This window comes from Oryctolagus cuniculus, chromosome 20 (assembly GCF_051225735.1).
Source record: "Oryctolagus cuniculus isolate XC-2025 breed Fujian yellow rabbit chromosome 20, ASM5122573v1, whole genome shotgun sequence".
Classification (NCBI taxonomy): domain Eukaryota; kingdom Metazoa; phylum Chordata; class Mammalia; order Lagomorpha; family Leporidae; genus Oryctolagus; species Oryctolagus cuniculus.
In genome coordinates this window covers 50,825,001-50,847,175 of record NC_142886.1, presented here as the reverse complement: position 1 = coordinate 50,847,175, position 22,175 = coordinate 50,825,001, and the positions used below count along the sequence as shown (strand labels likewise).

The window sequence follows — 22,175 nt, the reverse complement described above, 5'->3', positions numbered from 1 at the left end:
ATCCCAGGCCATATGATATGTTCACTCCTCTTCTGAGGAGTGAACCAGCAGATGGTAGGTCTCTCTTTCCCTGCCTCCCTACCCAAAACCCCCTAACTCTACCTTTCAAATAAGTAAAAGTAAAAATAATAATAATAGAAAAACTTGAGCATCAGGATGCACGCCCCAACACTTTAATTTACTTACATAGATGGGGGCAAGAGAATATCTTCTAAGTCTCCCACAACAAAACAGAAAAGGAGAGGGCTGGCAATGGGGCATGGTCTGGTTGGAGTCTTGGTTGCTCCACTTCCGATCTAGAACTCTGGTAACTGTCCTCAGAGGGCAGTGCAGGATGACCTAGGTGCTTGGGCTCCTGTGCCCACGTTGGAGACCCCAGGGAAGCTCCTGGCACTGGGCTGCAGATCTGCCCAGCTCCAGCTGTTGTGGCCATTTCAGGAGAGGACCAGCAGATAGGGGACCTCTCTCTCTGTCTCTCCCTCTCTCTCTGTGACTCTCTGCCTCTCAAATAATTAATCTTCAAAAACTCATTGCCAAATTCAGTGTCATGAAAAATTTCCCAAGTTTTCATCAGTGGGTTATACTATTTAAAAAAAAAAAGAAAAAAAGATTAAATAATGAAAACACTTCTAAACTATACATAGTAACACGGCAAATCTCTTCACGTTTTATTAACACTTCAATTGAGTTGATTCTGAGATCCTAGAGCAGGAACAATAAGTTTTATGGGTTTATATAGCCCAGAATTCCTCCCACAGTGCCCTGCAAAGTGAGAGTTTAATAAGCACAAAGTGCTACTGAATCTGAAACTTTTTTTTTCCTTAAGATTTTTTTTATTTTCTTGAGAGGCAGAGTTATAGACAGAGAGAAGGAGAGACAGAAAGAGAATTCTTACATCCACTGGTTCACTCCCCAAATGGCAGCGATAGCCGGAGGTGGGCCAATCCAAAGCCAGGAGACAGTGGCTTCTTCTGGGTTTCCCACGTGGTCCCAGGGGCCCAAGCACTCGTCAATCTTCTACTGCTTTCCCAGGCCATCAGCAGGGAACTGGACCAAAATGGAGCAGCCGTGATTCGAACTGGCACCCATATGGGATGCTTAATCTATGACACCACAGCACCGGGTCCCTGAATCTGAAAACTTTTAAAATATTAAAAAAAAAAAAAAAAAGGAAAACTCTTGAGGTAGCCAATGACGACCAGTACTAGACAAGTTTATGGGTTAACCACATAAAATGTGTACAAAGGGGGCTGGCACTGTGGTGTAGGGGTAAAGCCACCACCTGCAGTGCCAGCATCCCATATGTGCGCCAGTTCAAGTCTCAGCTGCTCCATTTGGGATTCAGCTCTCTGTTATGGTCTGAGAAAGCAACAGAAGATCATCCAAGTGCTTGGGCCCCTGCACCCACATGGGAGACCTGGATCAGCTGTGCCCTGGATCTCGCAGCCATTATTATAATTATTTTAATAATAATTATTTTAATTATTTGAGTCACAGTGGATGGAAACTCCCCCACCTTGCCTAATTCTGCCTTTCAAGCAAATAAATTAATCTTTGAAAAAAAGAAATATATATAAAGGAAACAAATGGGTCTCCTGAGTCTTTGTTCAAAAGGGGGTGAGTATACTCCCCAGTATTTCAAAAAGCCACTAGGATATAGAAGGAAGAATTTTAGCATCTATCTATATGATGTATTTATCTTATGAAGTGGACCAAAAACCAGTGTTACTAATAACTATTAAATGGACTGGCACCAGCACTCTTACTTGGTTGCTTGTCACTTGTATAAATATGATTTCTATGGACTACAGGGATCCAGTGGGGGCTGAAGATGGAAGGAGAACACACATGAGAGAGGCTTTGCCAGGGCTGGGGAATGTAAGTTAACTGAGCTTTGCACCCAAGGTCCAGGACAGCAAAAGAGCCTGCCCCGCAAGAGGGGAGAAGCTCTGCTTCCCACTGTGCCTCCCTGACAGTGCACATCCGGTCAGACATGCTGAAGAAAGCAACCAAGTGTGGGGCACAGACTCACACCACCAGTCAGTCCCTTTTACACTCTTCAGAGTCCTCACTGGGGCCGGCACAGTGGCATAGCAGGTTAAGCAGCTGCCTGAAGCGCCGGCATCCCATATGGGCACCACTTCCGATCCAGCTCTCTGCTATGGCCTAGGAAAGCAGTCGAGGATAGCCCAGGTCTTTGAGCCCCTGCACCCAGGTGGGAGATCTGGAAGAAGTTCCTGAGTCCTTGCTTCGGATCATGCAGCTCCAGCTGTTGTGGCTACCTGGGGAGTGAACCAGCAGATGGAAGACCTCTCTCTCTCTCTCTCTCTGCCTCTCCTCTCCGTGTATAACTCTGACTTTCAAATAAATAAATCTTTTTTTTTTTTTTTTTTAAACAGTCCTCGTGGCCGGCGCCGCGGCTCACTAGGCTAATCCTCCGCCTTGCGGCGCCGGCACACAAGGTTCTAGTCCCGGTCGGGGCACCGGATTCTGTCCCGGCTGCCCCTCTTCCAGGCCAGCTCTCTGCTGTGGGCCGGGAGTGCAGTGGAGGATGGCCCAAGTGCTTGGGCCCTGCACCCCATGGGAGACCAGGAGAAGCACCTGGCTCCTACCTTTGGATCAGCGCGGTACGCTGGTGAACCAACGGCAAAGGAAGACCTTTCTCTCTGTGTCTCTCTCTCACTGTCCACTCTGCCTGTCAAAAATTAAAAAAAAAAAAAAAAAAAAAAAAAAAAGTCCTCATGACCCCAAATGTGGGTTGATCTAACAAATGAAAATTGAGACATTAAAATAAGTATTATAATCCCTTTCAAAATAACAAACCCACTACACTTTTTTTTTTAAAGATTTATTTATTTATTTGAAAGTCAGAGTTACACAGACAGAGAAGGAGAGGCGAGAGAGAAAGAGGTCTTCCACCCACAGATTCATGTCCCAGATGGCCGCAACGGTTGGAGCTGTGCCAATCTGAAGCCAGGAGTCTGGAGCTTCTTCCAGGTCTCCTACACGGGTGCAGGGTCCCAAGGACTTCGGCCATATTCTGCTTTCCCAGTGGAGTAGCCGGGTCTCGAACCGGCGCCCATTTGAGATGCCAGCACTGCAGGCAGCGGCTTAACCCACTCTGCCACAGCGCCAGCCCCACCCACTACATTTTAATATATTTTAATGAAATTTTCATGTGCTTCTACTTTCAATCTGTTGTTATATATCCTTGTTGTATACTTGGTATATATCCTCTGGAAAACTCCACGTTTGTATAACGAATGACACAAGGAAATGTCTTAATAGTATTACAGCACAAAAACAGTTTGCAGACCTCCAACAGTGTCTTAAAAGCTTCCAGAGTCCATGATCACTCTAAAATCAGCCACACTCTGTATATTAATCAGGCTTTTAAAAACCACTTAACTCGGTATAAAGTAAGTACTTGCCCAAGTTATTTATTTCTTATGAACCTATTAACCTCCAGAGGAGCTCAGACAGAAAACCACTACAGCAAGGCAACAATGATGCTGACTCTGGAGTAGAAGGACCACTACCTCACCTCAGGAGGAAGTAAATCAGAACTGGGAAGGGGTGGAGAGCAAATGTGTGTGTGTGTGTGTGTGTGTGTGCATGCGCGCTTAGAAAAAACAACAAAGAATTTGAATCCTGTATCTGGAAAATATAAGGCTCAAAGGAAAATACACTAAACAAGTCAAAGAAAATATTAGGTGCTGGGATATGCAAATGTTGACTATCTTGCACAATGTCTCAAGTGGGGAGTGGATGTCTTATCCTTACAGCCTTTGCACAAAAGTACTCAGTAAATGTTTGCTGAGTTAACTGAGGCCTTGAACACTCAGCACCAGGAACCAAATACGTATTAGAGATGAAGACAAGATAGTTAAGAAACAAGGTTTATGGCATTTTAACAGACACTAACATGGTTTTTAAAAGTTACTTTGATTTGGGGCTAGCTCTGTGGCATAGTGAGTAATGTGGCTGCCAGCAACACTGGCATCCTATATGGGCACTAGTTCATATCCTAGCTGGTCCACTTCTGATTCAGCTCCCTGGTGACGATCTGGGAAAAGCAGCCGAGGATGGCCAAGTGCTCGGGCCATGCCACTCACGTGGAAGATCCAAAGGAAACTCCTGGCTTCAACCTGGAGAGATCGGTCTTTCCCTCTAACTCTTTCAAAATAAATAAACCTTTGAAAAATACTTTTAATTACTTCAAATTCAAATGAATTAGGTTTCTTAAAACTTTTAAAAATTTATTTTAATTATTTGAGTCACAGCAAGGGAGGGACAGAGAGAGATCTTTCATCTGCTGGTTCGCTCCCCAGGTGGTAATAGCTCTCGACGGGCTGAAGCCAAGAGCCAGAAACTCCATCTGGATCTCCCACATGGGTGGTAGGGGCCAGGTGCTAGAACCATCTTCTACTGTTTTCCTGGCTATGGTAGTAGGGTGCTGGATCAGAAGCGAAGCAGCTGGGACTTGAACCAGTGCTCTCAGGATACCAACACTGCAAGCAGCAGCTTAATTTGCTGTGCCACAACACTGGCCCCAAAACTTTACTTTTGTAAGTAATTTTACATGGTACAACTGGACCTCCCAATTCCAAAGAAACCCCTCAGAAACACTGTTTATTACTGGCCACTATTCTGTCTTCCTCTTTCTTACCACCAAATCTCTCAAACATGCTTTCTTTTCAGTCCTCTTCTGCCTGATGTTTTTTTTTTTCCTGCCTGATCTTTATCTGCCTGGTTTTTATTCTTGTGACTGAACTCTGAATCACAAGTTTTTTCTGGTTCTGCTCAACATTCTCCTCCTGTTCTTAAGATCCTATTCTGGGCCGGCGCCGCGGCTCACTTGGCTAATCCTCCCCCTGTGGCCCCGCACCCCGGGTTCTAGTCCCAGTTGGGGCGTCGGGTTCTGTCCCAGTTGCTCCTCTTCCAGTCCAGCTCTCTGCTGTGGACCGGGAAGGCAGTGGAGGATGGCCCAAGTGCTTGGGCCCTGCACCTGCATGGGAGACCAGGAAGAAGCACCTGGCTCCTGGCTTCGGATCGGCTCGGCCACTTGGGGGGTGAACCAACGGAAAAAGGAAGACCTTTCTCTCTCCCTAACTCTGCCTGCAAAAAAAAAAAAAAAAAAAAAAAAAAAAAAAAAATCCTATTCTGTTTCTGTTAAATAGCCTCACAAGCAGAACCAACTTAAATATTTTGTTTCCAAGTTAATTAAACTATAGAAAGCAGTCATTCCAATAAGAGCCACTGCATGCGCAGACAGTCCAACACCACCATGTAACATAACATGGGCCTATGCAGCAAAGAAGCCTGAGGGGAAGCTTCCAATCCCCTCCTCCTCCCAGCTCCTTTGGGATTCAACCACCGGAAAAACTTTGGCCCAGACCTGGAGCTTGGAGACCTCAGACAGAGATGACACTGAGGTCAACAACACAGGCAGCTATTGTCAGGCATCGCTGGTGGTACCCCAGAAAGGCAGAGACCAGAGAGAAGACCCAATGCCTATAGGGTTGAGTAGGATGTGGAGCCTAGAGAAGGACATAGCAAAGGCCAAGGGAGTTCACTGGGTGAGGACAGAGGAGTGGCCCTGTCATTTGCTCTTTTTTCTTTTTTTTTTTTTTTAATTTTTGACAGGCAGAATGGACAGTGAGAGAGACAGACAGAGAGAAAGGTCTTCCTTTTGCCGTTGGTTCACCCTCCAATGGCCGCCACGGCCCGTGCGCTGCGGCCGGCGCACCGCGCTGATCCGATGGCAGGAGCCAGGTACTTACCCTGGTCTCCCATGGGGTGCAGGGCCCAAGCACTTGGGCCATCCTCCACTGCACTCCCGGCCCACAGCAGAGAGCTGGCCTGGAAGAGGGGCAACCGGGACAGAATCCGGTGCCCCGACCGGAACTAGAACCCGGTGTGCCGGCGCCGCAAGGCGGAGGATTAGCCTAGTGAGCTGCGGCGCCGGCCGTCATTTGCTCTTTAAACTTCTGGGAAATTACACTGACCTACCCTGATGCCAGAAACAAAGTAGACAATCACAGAACAGGGATAAGACAGCTCATGCATGAGATGGGAAACCTCCCAACATGCCTTAGAAGAAAGGGCCCAGCAAGCATCCATTATCTTCTATTTCCCATCAAAAACAGACCCCGAGTCCCTTAAGGAGAAACAGGAGCCTGAAGAATGGTACACAAGGGCACTTTAAAAGGTTTATGGAAACTGGGTTTAGTTTACTTTGGCACCAAAAAAAATCTTTGAAATCCATGCTTAGTTTTTGCTTGTTTGTTTAAGATTTATTCATCTGAATGCAGAGTTACAGAGAGGCAGAGGCAGAGAAAGAAAGATCGTGCATCCGCTGGTTCACTCCCGGAATGGCCACAATGGCAAGAGCCGGGCGGATCTGAAGCCAAGAGCCAAGAGCTTCCTCTGGGTCTCCCATGTGGGTGCAAGGGCCCAAGCGCTTGGGCCATCTTCTACTGTTTTCTCAGGCCACGGCAGAGAGCTGGATAGCAAGTGGAGTAGCAGGTCTCGAACCAGCATCCATATGGGATGCCGGCTCTGCAGAAAGAGGTTTTATCCACTACGCCACAGCGCTGAGCCCTTAGTGCTTTCATACTATAAATTCCCACAGATTTTTTGAAGAACTACTCACATGCACAGATTTTAAAAATTTGTGTGGGGGCTGGCGCCACGGCTCAATAGGCTAATCCTCCACCTGCAGCGCCGGCACCCCAGGTTCTAGTCCCGGTCGGGGTGCCGGATTCTGTCCTGGTTGCTCCTCTTCCAGTCCTGCTCTCTGCTGTGGCCTGGGAGTGCAGTGGAGGATGGCTCAGGTCCTTGGGCCCTGCACCCACATGGGAGACCGGAGAAGCACTTGGCTCCTGGCTTCGGATCAGCATGGTGCACCGGCCACAGCGGCCATTGGAGGGCGAACCAATAGAAAAGGAATACCTTTCTCTTTGTCTCTCTCTCTCACTGTCCACTCTGTCAAAAAAAAATTTTTTGTGTGGGGTCGGCACTGTGTTATAGCAGGTAAAGCTGCCACCTGTGCCATCAGTATACCATATGGGTACCAGTTTCAGTCCTGGCAGCTCGACTTCCAATCCAGCTCCCTGCTAATGCACCTGGGGAAGCAGGAGAGGACGGCCCAAGTGTTTGGGTCCTTGTACCCACATGGGAGATCAGGAAAAAGCTCCTGGTTCCTGGCTTCAGACAGGCTCAACCCCAGCTATTGCAGCCATTTAGCAAGTGAATCAACAAATGGAAGACTGATCTATAATTGTTTTTCAAATAAATAAATAAATATTTTCTGAAAAAGTGGCAGTATATAGATGATAAATAATTTACAGTATGAGAGCTGAAATAAGACAACAAAGTGGTGCTCTGCTGGACCTTAGAAGGCGTTCAGGAACATATTCCACCACTCTGCACGTGTTCAAAAATTACTGCAAAAGCATTTTACTTATTTTGGGACTATAGATTTTATTGAGTAGATAAGTTTATAAATATAAAATCCCCCAAAAATAGTGACCATGGTTGTACAACAATGCAGATGTGTTTAATGGGGGTTGGCACTGTGGCGCAGTGGGTTAAAGCCCCAGCCTGCAGCATCAGCATCCCACTTTGATCCAGCTCTCTGCTGTGGCCTGGGAAAGCAGCAGAAGATGGTCCAAGTCCTTGGGCCCTGCACCCACATGGGAGACCCAGAAGAAGCTCCTGGCTCCTGGCTTCGGATTGGCCCAACTCCAGCCATTGCAGCCATTTGGGGAGTGAACTAGTGGATGGAGGATCTCTCTAACTCTTTCAAATAAATAAATCTTTTAAAAATGTGTCTCACATCACTGAACTGTGCTTACAAGTGGTTAAAACTGCAAATTTAACTGTATTTTATTATAACAAATAAGTACTCATATCTGTGTAATTAAGTCACTTCTAATTTGTAGGATTTGGGTTTATATGGATTTATTCCCCCTGCATATTAACTGTTCTACAGGTCATATTAAAAGCATGCTGATCATCTCTGCTTTTTAGTTAAGTCTATTACCAGAATACTAAGGGTTTCCTTCACCCTTCTGTTTGCTCACTTCTAAATCCACTATTAATCTTCAACCAAGGCAAATTGTCTTCATAATTAACTTTTTTGTCAGTCACTACAGTGTTTTTTTGTTTTGTTTTTTTTGTTTGTTTGTTTTTTGTTTTTTTGACAGGCAGAGTGGACAGTGAGAGAGAGAGAGAGAAAGGTCTTCCTTTAGCCGTTGGTTCACCCTCCAATGGCCGCCGCGGCCGGAGCACCACGCTGATCTGAAGGCAGGAGCCAGGTGCTTCTCCTGGTCTCCCATGGGGTGCAGGGCCCAAGCACTTGGGCCATCCTCCACTGCCCTCCCAGACCACAGCAGAGAGCTGGCCTGGAAGAGGGGCAACTGGGACAGAATCTGGCGCCCTGACCGGGACTAGAACCCGGTGTGCTAGCGCCGCAGGCGGAGGATTAGCCTAGTGAGCCGCAGCACCGGCCTACTACAGTTGTTTTAAGTACAAGTTCAATTAATCACTGTCCCTCAACCCCAAGAAACTACTACTTACTGAATTTTGGTATAGTATCAAACAATAAGATCCAAGCAATCTATAGAGAGTATTAAGATAGATATTCGTCCCTTTTCTAGCTAGATAATTCTGCAAATACCTCAACTAAAATGACAACCAAAATGGGCTGGGTATAGATCAGATATGACAGATAACTTCTAATAAGCCAGACATTAAGGAGATTTCAAAAAAATTAAAACAATGTCACTTTCCTCAATAATTTCTTTTGGAAAATAGATACTTTTCACAAAAGTGCTATTTATGTTAACATGTAATAGGTTTTTTTATGAATTAACATATATTTTAAGTACCTCTTTTTTTGATGTTTGTTTTTGAAACAAATGTATTTATTTGAAAGGCAGAGAATCAGAGACAGAGAGAGAAACACACAGCCATTACAACTCTCCCCACTCTGAATGCCTGCCCACTGACCTAAGGAGAGCCTTCAGGCTGCCTGACAATTTACTACAGTCCTCTAGTCTCCTCCTTCTCCTATCTGCTTGGTTATTACTTTTACCCTAGATCTCTAATACCTGTCTCAATACTAACACCTTTGGCTGATGATCTTGCTTTCTATTTTACCAAAATAAAGCATGTACTCAGATGAGAACTTCTACAAGTTCCCACCATAGTAAGGAGCCTCTTGCATGTACAGATGTCAGTCCCCTCTCCTTTCCTCCTGTTTCTATGAACTATCCACACAATCCAAAGGCCAATACCACCATCATTCCCTCTCACCCACTCTAGTATCCCTCCCACAGCACCAAGTTTTCCTTTTTTGTTAACTTGTTTCCATGAGCAAACAATCCACCTTGTGAAACTTCTAAAAACCACATCACTTAACTTTGTTTTTGTAGCTACCATCACATTTCTCTGTGCCTGCATAACTCTCTGACACTAGGTCTACCACCTATAGACTCCTGAACTAATATATTACACATTATCATAGATATCACATAGATACTACAACATATTTGAAGGATATGCAGGAACATCTGGACCAATCAGCAGTAAACACTCAACCTAAGAAAGTAATAAAGAAGCAACTACTGATTCTAGACAAAATTTAAAAATTATATAAGAAAATAAATGAACATAGCCAACACTCAACAATCTCTACATAGTCTTAAGTAAATAACCTAAGCTTAACCAAACATATCATTACAACAGAAAGGCTACAGAAAGGAAAGTAGATGTAGAAGTGAGTTATATCCTCCTCATCCTCCATAAGGAGGAAATCAATGATGTCTAAAATATTAGTTAATAACTGATAGATCATCATTCAAAAGAGCTTAAAGAAATCAAACTGGGCGGCTTTGAGTTCTAAGGGAAAAGCAGCTAAGAAATGAAACTTCTGGGCCAGCGCCGCGACTCACTTGGCTAATCCTCCGCCTTGCGGCGCCAGCACCCAGGGTTCTAGTCCCGGTTGGGGCGCCAGATTCTGTCCCAGTTGCTCCTCTTCCTGTCCAGCTCTTTGCTGTGACCTGGGAGGGCAGTGGAGGATGGCCCAAGTGCTTGGGCCCTGCACCCCATGGGAGACCAGGAGAAGCACCTGGCTCCGGATCGATGCAGGGTGGCGGCCATTTGGGGGGTGAACCAATGGAAAGGAAGACCTTTCTCTCTGTCTCTTTCTCTCTCTCACTGTCTCTGCCTGTCAAAAGAGAAAGAGAAAGAGAAAGAGAAAGAGAAAGAGAAAGAGAAAGAGAAAGAGAACGAGAAAGAGAAAGAAGAAGGAAGGAAGGAAGGAAACTTCCGAATTTTGGTTAGAAGTTTTTTTTTTTTTAGTATATTGCACTTTTATTTTATTTTATTTTTTTTCTGATGCTTTTCATTTTTTTTTTTTTTTTTGACAGGCAGAGTTAGTGAGAGTGAGAGTGAGAGAGAGAGAGAGAGAGAGGTCTTCCTTTGGCCGTTGGTTCACCCCCCCCAAATGGCCGCTAAGGCCGGTGCTGCGCCAATCCGAAGCCAGGAGCCAGGTGCTTCTTGGTGCAGGGCCCAAGCACTAGGGCCATCTTCCACTGCCTTCCCGGGCCACAGCAGAGGGCTGGCCTGGAAGAAAAGCAACCGGGACAGAACCCGGCGCCCCAACTGGGACTAGAACCCGGGGTGCCGGCACCACAGGCGGAGGATTAGCCAAGTGGGCTGCAGCGCCGGCCAGTATATTGTACTTTTAAGCTATGTGCACAGATTACTTTGGAAAACACTTTTAAGGTTAAAAAAAAAGGGGGGGGGGACAGCACTGTGGTGCAGTGGGTAAAGCAACTGCCTACAGCTTCAGCATCCCATATGGGTGCTGGTTTGAGTCCTGGCTGCTCCACTTCTGATCCAGCTCTCTCAGTTGTGGCCTGGGAAAGCAGAAGAAGATGGCCCAAGTGCTTGGGCCCCTGCACCTGCATGGGAAACCCAGAAGAAGCTCCGGGCTTTGGGTCAGCCCAGCTCTAGCTGTTGCAGCCACTCAAGGAGCGAACCAGTGGATGGAAGACCTCTCTCTCTCTGCCTCTGCATCTCTGTAATTCTGCCTTTCAAATAAATAAAGTGGGGGGGGGGGGCCAGTTCCCACAGCTGCACGCGGTGGGCCACTCCCAGATTTCCCTGCTCCGTCCCCTCCAGTGCTTGGATCTTGTCAGATGGGCTCAACACCCTCTCAGCTCTACACGGACCACTCTCCTTGCTCCAGGGCCCTCACCACAACCATCGTCCTCGCTCTACCCTCATTCCTCTTCTACGCTGCAAAGACCACTTTTCAGGAGTCTCCAGAATCTAGTTTGACATAAAAAGGATAACACATCAGTTTAAGAGCCTGCATTAGAGCAACATGAATTCAGCTAACACTGAAGCAAAAACAAACCTCAAATATATGATGAAACTTGAGTGAAAGAATGGCGAAATTATTGATGCTTTACTAAAAGTTTATGGGGACAGTGCACCAAAGAAATTAGCAGTCTACAAATGGATAACTCATTTTAAGGAGGGTCAAGAGGATGTTGTAGATGAAGCTCACAGTGGTAAGCCATCTAAAACAATTTGCGAGGAAAAAATCAATCTTGTTTGTGCCCCAGTTGAAAAGGACCGAACCTGGCCGGTGCTGTAGCATAGTGGTAAAGCTGCCACCTGCAGTGCTGGCATCCACATGGGCACCAGTTCAAGTCCTGGCTGCTCCACTTCTGATCCAGCTCTCTGCTACAGCCTGCGAAAGCAGTAGAAGATGGACCAAAGTCCTTGGGCCCCTGCACCCACATGGGAGACCCAGTGGAAGCTCTTGGCTTCAGATCAGTGCAGCTCCGGCCTTTGTGGCCATTTGGAGAGTGACCCAGCACATGAAGACCCCCCCCCCACCATGCCTCTCCTTCTCTCTCTGTGTTAACTCTGACTTTCAAATAAATAAACAGATCTTTGGGGGAAAAAAAAAAAAAGGACCAATCACTAACAGCAAAAGCAATAGCCAACACCATAGACATCTCAATTGGTTCAGCTTACAAACTTTTTACTTTAAAGTTGAGCAAGCTATCTGATCGATGGGTCCCTAGGTGGTTGGGCCCAGCTCAGCTGCAAACAAGAGCAGAGCATGCAAAGAAAATTTTAAATGAGATCAAGATCCTGAAGTATTTCTTAGAATTGTAACAGGAGATAAAATGGCTTTACCCGTACTAACCTGAAGACAAAGCACAATCAAGCAGTGACTACCAAGAGGTGGAACTGGTACAGTTAAAGCAAAAGCAGACCAGTCAAGACCAAAGGTCATAGCAACTTTTTTTTAAATACTTTTTTTTTTTTTACTTGCTGACTTTGTGCAGGGCCAAATAATGACATCTGTAAATTATGAGAGTATTCTGAAACTGCTACTCAAAGCTTCCGTGGGAAAATGGCCAGCACAGCCACATCAGAGAGCCCTTCTGCACCACACCATGCTCCTGCTTACTCTGAACAAACACAGCTTTGCTAGTCCTGATTGGGCTCCTTTGACTTCATTTTGTTTCCTAATCTTAGTAAGTCTTAAAAAAGCCCATTTTTCTTCACTTAAAAATGTAAAAAAGACTGTATTCACATAGTTAAATTCCTAGTACCCTCAGTTTTTTATGAATTATGTAGATGATTGCTGTTATCCCTTGCAGCTGTACCTTGATATTGATGGAGCTTATGAAAAATAAAGCTTATCTACTAAAAAAATTTTTTTAAAAAAACTTTAAGTACCAATGACTGATAAAAGTTAAGTTGTCCTGTAATTCATGAGGGAAGAGATCTGGAGAAGCTACCAAAAAAACCAGTGGGGAAAAAATGAACTTGAAAGAAACCCTGTAGCTTGAGAAAAACTATAATGTAAAAACAGGTATTTCAGAAGCCAAAATAATCTTAATCTGTGAAAAGTTAGCCAAAAATAAAAGACAGAACTCACACCCCCGAAGTCAGTGTTTCTAGGACTGTAAGGATAACAGATGACCTTTTTAAACACTGCGTAACATTGATTAATATTCACCAGGATTGTGACTCAGAGAACAGCTCACGCAGAACTGAACATTGGGGGCTGGCATCCTGGCCACCGCCTGCAATCACTGGCATTCCCTATGGGCACCAGTTCAAGTCCCAGCTGTTGTACTTCTGATCCAGCTCCCTGCCAATGCTCCTGGGAGAGAAGAGGAAGATGGCTCAAGTCCTTGGGCCCCTGCATCCACGTGGGAGACCCAGATGAAGCTTCCGGCTTCTGGCTTTGGCCTGGTCATTTGTGGCTATTTGAGGAGTGAGCCAGTAGATCTTCCTCTCTCCCCTGCTCTCTGTAACTCTTTCAAATAAATAAAAATAAATCTTAAAAAAAAATTGAATGTCAGGCTCAGGAACTTATCTATCATAATGAAGGAATGAAAGTGCTTGGGGCTTATTAAACAATGGAACCAAAAGAGATAATTTTCAGAAAGAAAACAAAACTCACATCAAACAATCAGAAGACACTGTTAACTAGAGTCAGAGTAAGTCCCTGGTGAAAATTCATATAAGTTGATGGAATTAAAAATAATCTTTATGCTTGTTTGATACCTTCCAGAGAAAAGTTCAGCTGTCTTAGAAACAATGAGCCCAACAGAAACAGCTAAGCATTTTATCAGTTTGATCAAACTGCAAAGGTGTCCTATGAAAACATGGTTGTTGTCAGCAAGGACTCTAAGATTGCTTTTCTCAGAGAATGGATAACATTTTCATCCACGAGGTAAACCAGATAAATTTTACAACCGATGCTTGTGTTTTAAAAACATACAAATCCAGGGCCAACGCTGTAGCATAGTAGGCTAAGCCTCCACATGCAGCACCAGCATCCCATATGGATGCCGGTATCCCAGTTGCTCCTCTTCTGATCCAACTCTGTTAACGTGCCTGGGAAGCAGTGGAAGATGGCCCAAGTTCTTGGGCCCTTGCACCTGCAAGAGAGACCTGGAAGAAGTTCCTGGCTCCTGGCTTCGGATCAGTCCAGCTCTAGCCATTGTAGCCATTTGTGGAGTGAACCAGCAGATGGACGATACCTCTCTCTCTGCCTCTGGCTCTCCTTCTCAGTAACTCTTGACTTTCAAATCAGTTCTTAACTATAATGGTTACGGTGTAAGTTCAATTTAGATGAGACCCCTTTTCCAGGGAGCTAGATTGAGCAGCTGGGACTTTAACTGGTGCTCTGGTGATCCAGGAGGAAAATGGTAGCCGTTGCAGCCGGGTCCACGGTTTCTAGGCATCTAGGTCAGTCCCACCTACAGATGGGTTGGCCTATGTCAGGTGGCACCCATGGCAACAAGCGCTCAACTCGCACGTGGAAGGTCCTCACCAACTTTGTCACGCTCCCCAGAGTGGGCATGAGCATGCTGAACATCTACCTGAAGTCGCACCACGAGGAGCATGAGAGGTCCAAGTTCATCACCTACCCTCATCTCCGAGTCAGGTCCAAGCCCTTTCCACAGAGAGATGGGAATCATACTCTATTCCATAACCCTCATGTGAATCCACTTCCAACTGGCTATGAAGATGAATAAAGAGAACCTGGACCCTTAGTCCTGCACCGGGGACCACAGCACTGGTTTGGACCACCAATCTACAATTGGATCAGAAAAGTATATGGGACCCCCTCCCCCTTTTTTTTTTGACAGGCAGAGTGGACAGTGAGAGAGAGAGACAGAGAGAAAGGTCTTCCTTGGCCGGCGCCGTGGCTCACTAGGCTAATCCTCTGCCTTGTGGCGTTGGCACATCGGGTTCTAGTCCCGGTCGGGGCGCCAGATTCTGTCCAGGTTGCCCCTCTTCCAGGCCAGCTCTCTGCTGTGGCCCGGGAGTGCAGTGGAGGATGGCCCAAGTGCTTGGGCCCTGCACCCCATCGGAGACCAGAAGTACCTGGCTCCTGCCATCGGATTAGCGCGGTATGCCGGCCGCAGCGCGCCAGCTGCGGCGGCCATTGGAGGGTGAACCAATGGCAAAGGAAGACCTTTCTCTCTGTCTCTCTCTCTCACTGTCCACTCTGCCTGTCAAAAAAAAAAAAAAAAGAAAGAAAGAAAGAAAGAAAGAAAGAAAGAAAGAAAGAAAGAAAGAAAGAAAGAAAGAAAGAAAGAAAGAAAGAAAGGTCTCCCCTTTGCCATTGGTTCACCCTCCAATGGCCGCTGCGGCCGGCATGCTGCGGCTGGCACACCGCGCTGATCCGATGGCAGGAGCCAGGTGCTTATCCTGGTCTCCCATGGGGTGCAGGGTCCAAGTACTTGGGCCATCCTCCACTGCACTCCCTGGCCACAGCAAAGAGCTGGCCTGGAAGAGGGGCAACTGGGACAGAATCCGGCGCCCCGACCGGGACTAGAACCCGATGTGCCAATGCCACAAGGCAGAGGATTAGCCTAGTGAGCTGCGGCGCCGGCCGAGTATATGGGACCTTAAGCTCACCTTCCTCACTTGTGTCAAATGCTGACCATTATACTGATCTTCCATCTCTGCTTATGGCAGAAGATGGCATAAATAAATAACCTAAAGAATACAAAACTAAGATTTTGATGTCCATTTCTGATTGGCTCACAGTCTAAAAATTAAAGGTTTTTTAAAATAATTATTTTATTTATTTGAAAGACAGTTACAGACAGAGGTAGAGTCAGAGAAAGAGAGTCTTCCATCCGCTGGTTCACTCCCCAATTGACCACAACGGCCAGTGGTACGCCAATCTGAAGCCAGGAGCCAGGAGCTTCTTCTGGGTCTCCCACATGGGTACAGGAGCACAAGGACTTGGGCCATCTTTTTTTTTTTTTTGGACAAGGGCCATCTTCTACTGCTTTCCCAGGTTACAGCAGAGAGCCGGATTGGAAGAGGAGTAGCCGGGACTCGAACCGGCACCCATATGAGACGCCAGCGCTTCAGGCTGGGGCTTTAGCCCACTGTGCCACAGCGCCGGCCCCAAAAATTAGATTAAGGACCATCCTAGAGGCTGGCATTGTGGCAAAGTGAGCTAAGCTTCCACTGGCATTCCATATCAGAGCACCAGTTCAAGTCCCAGTTGCTCCACTTCCAATCCAGCTCCCTGGAGAAAGGGGTCTCATCTAAATTGAACTTACATCACAACCATTTTATTTAAAGAATTGATTTGAAAATGCTTTCAGAATGTACATATTTTATACTATGATTATACTTCATTATTCTAACATGCCTTTAAAATAAAAATGCCGGGGCCTGCCCTGTGGCATAGGGGGTTAATGCTCTGGCCTGAGGTGCTGGCATCCCATTTAGGCACAGGTTCAAGACCTGCCTGCTCCACATCCAATCCAGCTCTCTGCTATGGCCTGGGAAAGCAGTGGAAAATGGCTTAAGACCTTGGGTCCCTGCACTCATGTGGGAGACCCAGAAGAAGCTCCTGGCTCCCGGTTTTGGATCGGTGCAGCTCCAGTCGTTGTGGCCAATTGGGGAGTGAACCATTGGATGAAAGACCTCGCCTCTCTCTGAGTAACTCTGACTTTCAAAGAAATAAATAAATCTTTAAAAAAATAAATAAAATAAAAATGCCTTTCTTCCAATGATTGCATAGTTTTTTTAAAGGGTCATTTGTGTTCACATTGTTGTGAATTAAGTACATGACACTCCCTATTTTAGAAAATTCTTTCCAGTATATAATTCTACAATCTGTTATCACCTCAAGAGTAACACTTAAAACTGTCTCTTAATACAAAGTAACCTTTAATTGCATACTGACTTGGTAAAAACAATTAAGTCTCTGAATATAAAACAGCAGCACTTCCAGCAACCCTGTGGGTTTCCTTGAAGGCTCTAGTTAACACAATAGGCAAGATATACTACACTGCCATCACGGACAAAGGAACGCTCACAGGAACTCAGGCGTCAGCTTTTAATGATCTGAGAAAGGGACAGGCAGGCCCCATTCAGTGTCTGCACTGCAGCCACGACTCCTCTTTCCATTTCAGCTTCCTGCTAACGTGCACCCTGGGAGCCAGACAGCAGTGATGGCTCAAATCCCTTGGGTCCCTACCACTAGGTGGGAAACTCAGGTCGAGTTCCAGGATCCTCATTTGGTTCAAATAAATAACCAAAAAATTTTTTAAATACGCTAATAGAATACAGAGATTTTAGAGTTCTTTCTAGTGCAAACATGTTACTAAACCTGTAATAAACCTATATTAAAACCAACTTTTGAGTAATGATTTCCTTAATTTTTTATCAGTATGACCCAGCAATATTACTCCTTGGTTAAGTATCTTTGAGAAATTAAAATTTATGTCCACAAGAAAGCTTGTGGTACAGCAGATTGTGCTACCATCTGTCAGGCTTGAATCCATCATGAGTGCCTGTTTGAGTCCTAGCTGCTCCCCTCTGGATCCATCTCCTTGCAAATGTACCTGGGAAAACAGTGGAAGATTGCACAGGTGCTTGTGTGGCCACAGTGGAGACCTGGATGGAGTCTCTGACTCCTGGCTTCAAGAAGCCTGGCCCAGTCCTGGCTGTTGTAGCCATGTTGGGAGTGAACCAGTGGATGGAAGATCTCTTTGTCTTGCCCCCTCTGTAAATCTGTCTTTCAAATAAAATAAGTAAGTATTTTTAAAAGATTTATTTATTTATTTGAAAGTCAGAGTTACACAGAGAGAGGAGAAGAGGCACAGAGAGAGAGAGAGAAAGAGGGAGGGAGGGAGGGAGAGTCTTCCATCCATTGGTTCACTCCCATTGGCTGCAACGGTCTGGAGTTGTGCTGATCCAAAACCAGGAGCCTCTTCCGGGTCTCCCACGTGGGTGCAGGGGCCCAAGGATTTGGGCCATCTTCTACTGCTTTCCCAGGCCATAGCAGAGAGCTGGATTGGAAATGGAGCAGCCGGGTCTCAAACTGGCGCCCATATGCAATGCCAGTACTGCAGGCAGCGACTTAATTCGCTATGCCATAGCACCGGCCCCAATAAATAAATCATTTTTGAAACCAAAACTATTATAGCCTTCCTAAATATTCACGTAACTTGGGGGTGGCAGCGGGGAACATGGACCACATTCATGTAGCAACAAAAATTACAAAACATCGGGGGGTGGTCTCTGGTCTGGTGGCTAAGAAGTCTGCATCCTATATCAGAATGGTTGGGTCTGGCTCTGGTTCCTGACTCCAGCTTCTTGCTATCGCAATCCTGGAAGAAAGAGGTGATGACTCAAGTAACTGCATTCCTACCACCCACCTGGGAGAGTGGGACTGAGTTGCCAGGCCCCTCACTACAGCCCCTGCTGCACGTGGTATTTGCGGAATGAATCAGTTGACAGGAGCACACAGGAGCCCTCTAATAATTTTTTTTTAAGTTATAAAAAAACCCTTAGAACAAATTTAACTAGAATCATACAAAACCTACATGAAGAGAGTTACAAATCCTGAGAACAAAATTTCATTTTCCTGGATAGAAATCACTTGGTACTATTAAAATATCAGACTTTCTCCCCAAATTAATTTATAAACCCAATTAATTTCATAAAAATTCCAGTGAGACTGTTTTTCAGAACATGGCAATTTGATACTAAATTTCACCCTAGATGTGTAAATGGCAGAAAGAACTATGAAACTTTTGAAAAATAAGAATGATCAGCAGGGGACATAACCTATTCAAAAATATCAAAATGAACAAATGCTGCAAACCATTCCAGTATGTGTCTAAGACTAAATAAACAGGCCAGAGAAACCAAAGAATATATGCAGGAATTTAGTAAGAACAAAGCAGTCAGTGGAGCAAGGACAGATTGTTGGTTCCAGCACAAGCTGTAATCCATGTGAAAAACTAAGTTGGGGGCCAGCATTGAGGCACAGCAGGTTAAACTGCTACCTGCAACACAGGCATCCCATACAGGTGCCGGCTGGTATCCCAGCTCCTTCACTTCCAATTAGCACCCTGCTAAAATGTGCTTGGGAAAGCAGCAGAAGATGGTCCAAGTGCTTGGGCTCATGCACCCACATGGGAGACCCAGAAGAAGTTCCTGGCTCCTGGTTTTGGGCTGGTCTAGCCCTGGCTGTTGTCTCCTTCCCCTTCTCTCTGTAACTCTGCCTTTCAAATGAGTAAATTTTTAAAAAAATTAAGTCAGATCCCTAAACCTCATGATAATCCCCTGATATATCCACCAAATGAATTAAATATTCAAATGTGAGTCATAGGAGCATTAGCAGGAAATATAGAATTTTTTTAGAACTTTTTTTTTTTCAAAGATCTATTTATTTATCTGAAAGGTAGAGCTACAGGGAGGCAGAGGCAGCAGCAGGGGAGGGGAGGTATCTTCCATTGGCTGGTTCCCTCTCCAGTTGGCCACCGATCCAAAGCCAGGAGCCAGGAGCCTCTTCCAGGTCTCCAATGTGGGTTCAGGGACCTAAGGACTTGGGCCATCCTCTGCTGCTTTCCCAGGCCATAGCTGAAAGTGGAACAGCCAGCACACAAACTGGCATCCATATGGGATGCCAGCATGGCGGGCAGTGGCTTTACCCACTACGCCACAGTGCTGGCCCCTAGAATGTTTTTTAAATCCTGAAACAAAATAAACTGTTCTCACCAATACATGAAACCCAAATGTAATAAAGCATTGGCTTTACCAGCTATGCCACAACACTGGCACACTTCATATTCTTTTTAAAAAAAGTTTAGGGCCAGAACTGTAGCGGAGTGGATAAAGTCGTCACCTGCAGTGCCAGCACCTCATATTTGCACCAGTTCAAGCCCCAGTTGCTCCACTTCCAATCCAGCTCCCTGCTAATATGCCTGGGAAAGCAGTAGAAGATGGCCCAAGTGCTTGGGATCCTGCACCCACACAGGAGACCCAGAAGCTCCTGGCTCCTGGCTTTGGATCGGCCCAACTCTGGCCACTGCAGCCATCTGGGGAGTGAACCAGCAGATGGAGGACCTTTCTCTCTGTCTCTCCCTCTGTCTTTAACTCTATCTCTCAAATAAATAAATCTTAAAAAGAGAAGTTTATTTAAAAAAGAGTTTAATTAGCTCAGAAGTAAGTCTAAATATATATACATATATTCTCTCCTCTTCTTTCTCTTACATGGAAATAAACTGTACAATGTTGTAACAGAAAAAAACATTAACTCATATTTACCTCTCTGCCTGTAAGGATATGTCTTGCCAATTTCACTTTTGCAAAATTTCCCTTGCCGATTGTTTTCAACAGTCTGTAGTTTCCGATATGAGGTTGTTCATCTGCACAGGAAGCTATGGAGTTTCTACACCGAGCTCCAGTGCGCCCAGTGCGAGAGGTAACTTCTTGACGCCCATCTCCATGTGACGTGTGCTACAATACACACAAAGACAAGGAAATGAGAGAATGCACCGTACTTGCCAAGTTTCAAGAGCTTCTAGTTGAAGAAACAAAACATTACTGACCACATGATATAAATGAGGAAAATAAGAATACTGAGAAGAAAAATACCAAGTGTTGAAGTTCAATAAGGTATTCATTCAGAAAGCAATGATACAGTCCCCAATTTACCATGATTTTTGAATTCACAATGATGTGAAAGGGATACAAATTCAGTAGGACCTACATTCTGAACTTGGATCCCTTTCTAGGTTAGTATGCAACACGACCCTTTGATCTGGGCAATGGTAACCACACAATGGGAAGGGAGAAGGATATGGACAGCTGATTCTATTTTTAGATATGTTATTTCATGTAATCATGAAATACCTAATACTTGATAAAATAGGCTTTGTGTTACATGATTTTGCCTAACTACAAGCTAATACAAGTTTTCTAAATCTATTTAAGGTAGGATGGGCCAAACTAATATTCAATAGGCTAAAAATATTGCATGTATTTTTAACTTAAAATGCATTTTACAGGACATAAAGCATCTGTTCTGAATATATGTCTGTAACATAAAATAGGAGTAACAGTACTACCTTTCAGTCATACAGAGCTTAAATTTTCTAAATGCTAGTAAACGCACCCACAAGAGGTTGGCACTGTGGTACTTGGTTTAAGCCACTACTAGCCATGTGGCTGGCATGCCATATTAGTGCTGGTTCAAGTCCTGGTGGCTCTACTTCAGATCCAGCTCCTCCCTAATGCACCTGGGAAAGCAGCAGATGGCCCATGGTATTTGGGCCCCTGCCACACATGTAGCTTCAGCCTGGCTCAGCTGTTATGGCCATTTGGGGAGAAAACTAATGGATGAAAGATTTCTGTCTTGTGGCAGCGCTGTGGTGCAGCGGGTTAAAGCCCTAGCCTGAAGCACTGGCATCCCATATGGGTGCTGGTTCTAGTCATGGCTGGTCCTCTTCTGCTCCAGCTCTCTGCTATGGCCTGGGAAAGCAGTAGAAAATAGCCCAAATCCTTGGGCTCCTACACCCACGTGGGAGACCCGGAGAAGCTCCTGACTCCTGGCTTCAGACTGGCTCAGCTCCAGCCATTGCAGCCATCTGGGGAGTGAACCAGCAGACAGAAGAACTCTTTCTCTCTCTCTCTCTCTCTTTCAAATAAATAAAAATCAATATTTATAAAAAATTTCTGTCTGTCCCCCACTACTCTGTCACTCTGCCTTTCAAATAAACAAATAAAGAAAATGTTAAAAGGCTGTGGTAAGGATCAGGTGTGTGAATGCATTTTTAAAAAAATTACTTACTTGAAAGAGTGGAAGCTGCACAGTAGCAGCCCCTCCCCACAGCTTTTGAAGTAGCAGAGAAGCTAATGTCACCATCTCATGAGTATGCAGCTACATAACTCTTCATGAGCAATCCAAAGAGGAACTGGATTCCCAATTTCTTTCCTTTTTTTTTTTTTTTTTTGACAGGCATTGTGGACAGTGAGAGAGAGAAAGGTCTTCCTTTGCCGTTGGTTCACCCTTCAATGGCCGCTGCGGCCGGCGCACCACGCTGATCCAATGGCAGGAGCCAGGTACTTATCCTGGTCTCCCATGGGGTGCAGGGCCCAAGTACCTGGGTCATCCTCCACTGCACTCCCGGGCCACAGCAGAGAGCTGGCCTGGAAGAGGGGCAACCGGGACAGAATCCGGCGCCCCAACTGGGACTAGAACCCGGTGTGCCAACGCCCCAAGGCAGAGGATTAGCCTAGTGAGCTGCGGCGCTGGCCCCAATTTCTTTCTACACTAAGCTACTAACAATTCAAAACAA

General features: G+C 45.5%; 1 protein-coding gene and 1 pseudogene across 13 annotated transcripts in view; one reads left to right on the top strand and one right to left on the bottom strand.

Moving 5' to 3' along the window:
• The window catches only part of MARK3 (microtubule affinity regulating kinase 3), a 105,703-nt gene that overhangs the window by 59,910 nt on the left and 23,618 nt on the right, over positions 1–22,175 (bottom strand). For 9 of the 12 annotated variants that reach the window (XM_002721712.6, XM_008248640.5, XM_002721713.6 and 6 more), the window contains exon 2: positions 20,143–20,334. The exons of 1 other annotated variant lie outside the window; for it this stretch is intronic. In XM_002721712.6, the coding sequence (XP_002721758.1) occupies positions 20,143–20,334 (192 nt within the window). Of the gene's footprint in view, positions 1–895; positions 1,141–20,142; positions 20,335–22,175 lie in introns of those variants that run through there. 2 more of the 12 variants (XM_089322758.1, XM_070065439.2) reach the window with 1 other exon arrangement.
• LOC103345177 (cytochrome c oxidase subunit 6A1, mitochondrial pseudogene) lies at positions 12,352–14,669 on the top strand (annotated as a pseudogene). Its single transcript, XR_016226888.1, has one exon. The product of XR_016226888.1 is annotated as a cytochrome c oxidase subunit 6A1, mitochondrial pseudogene (transcript).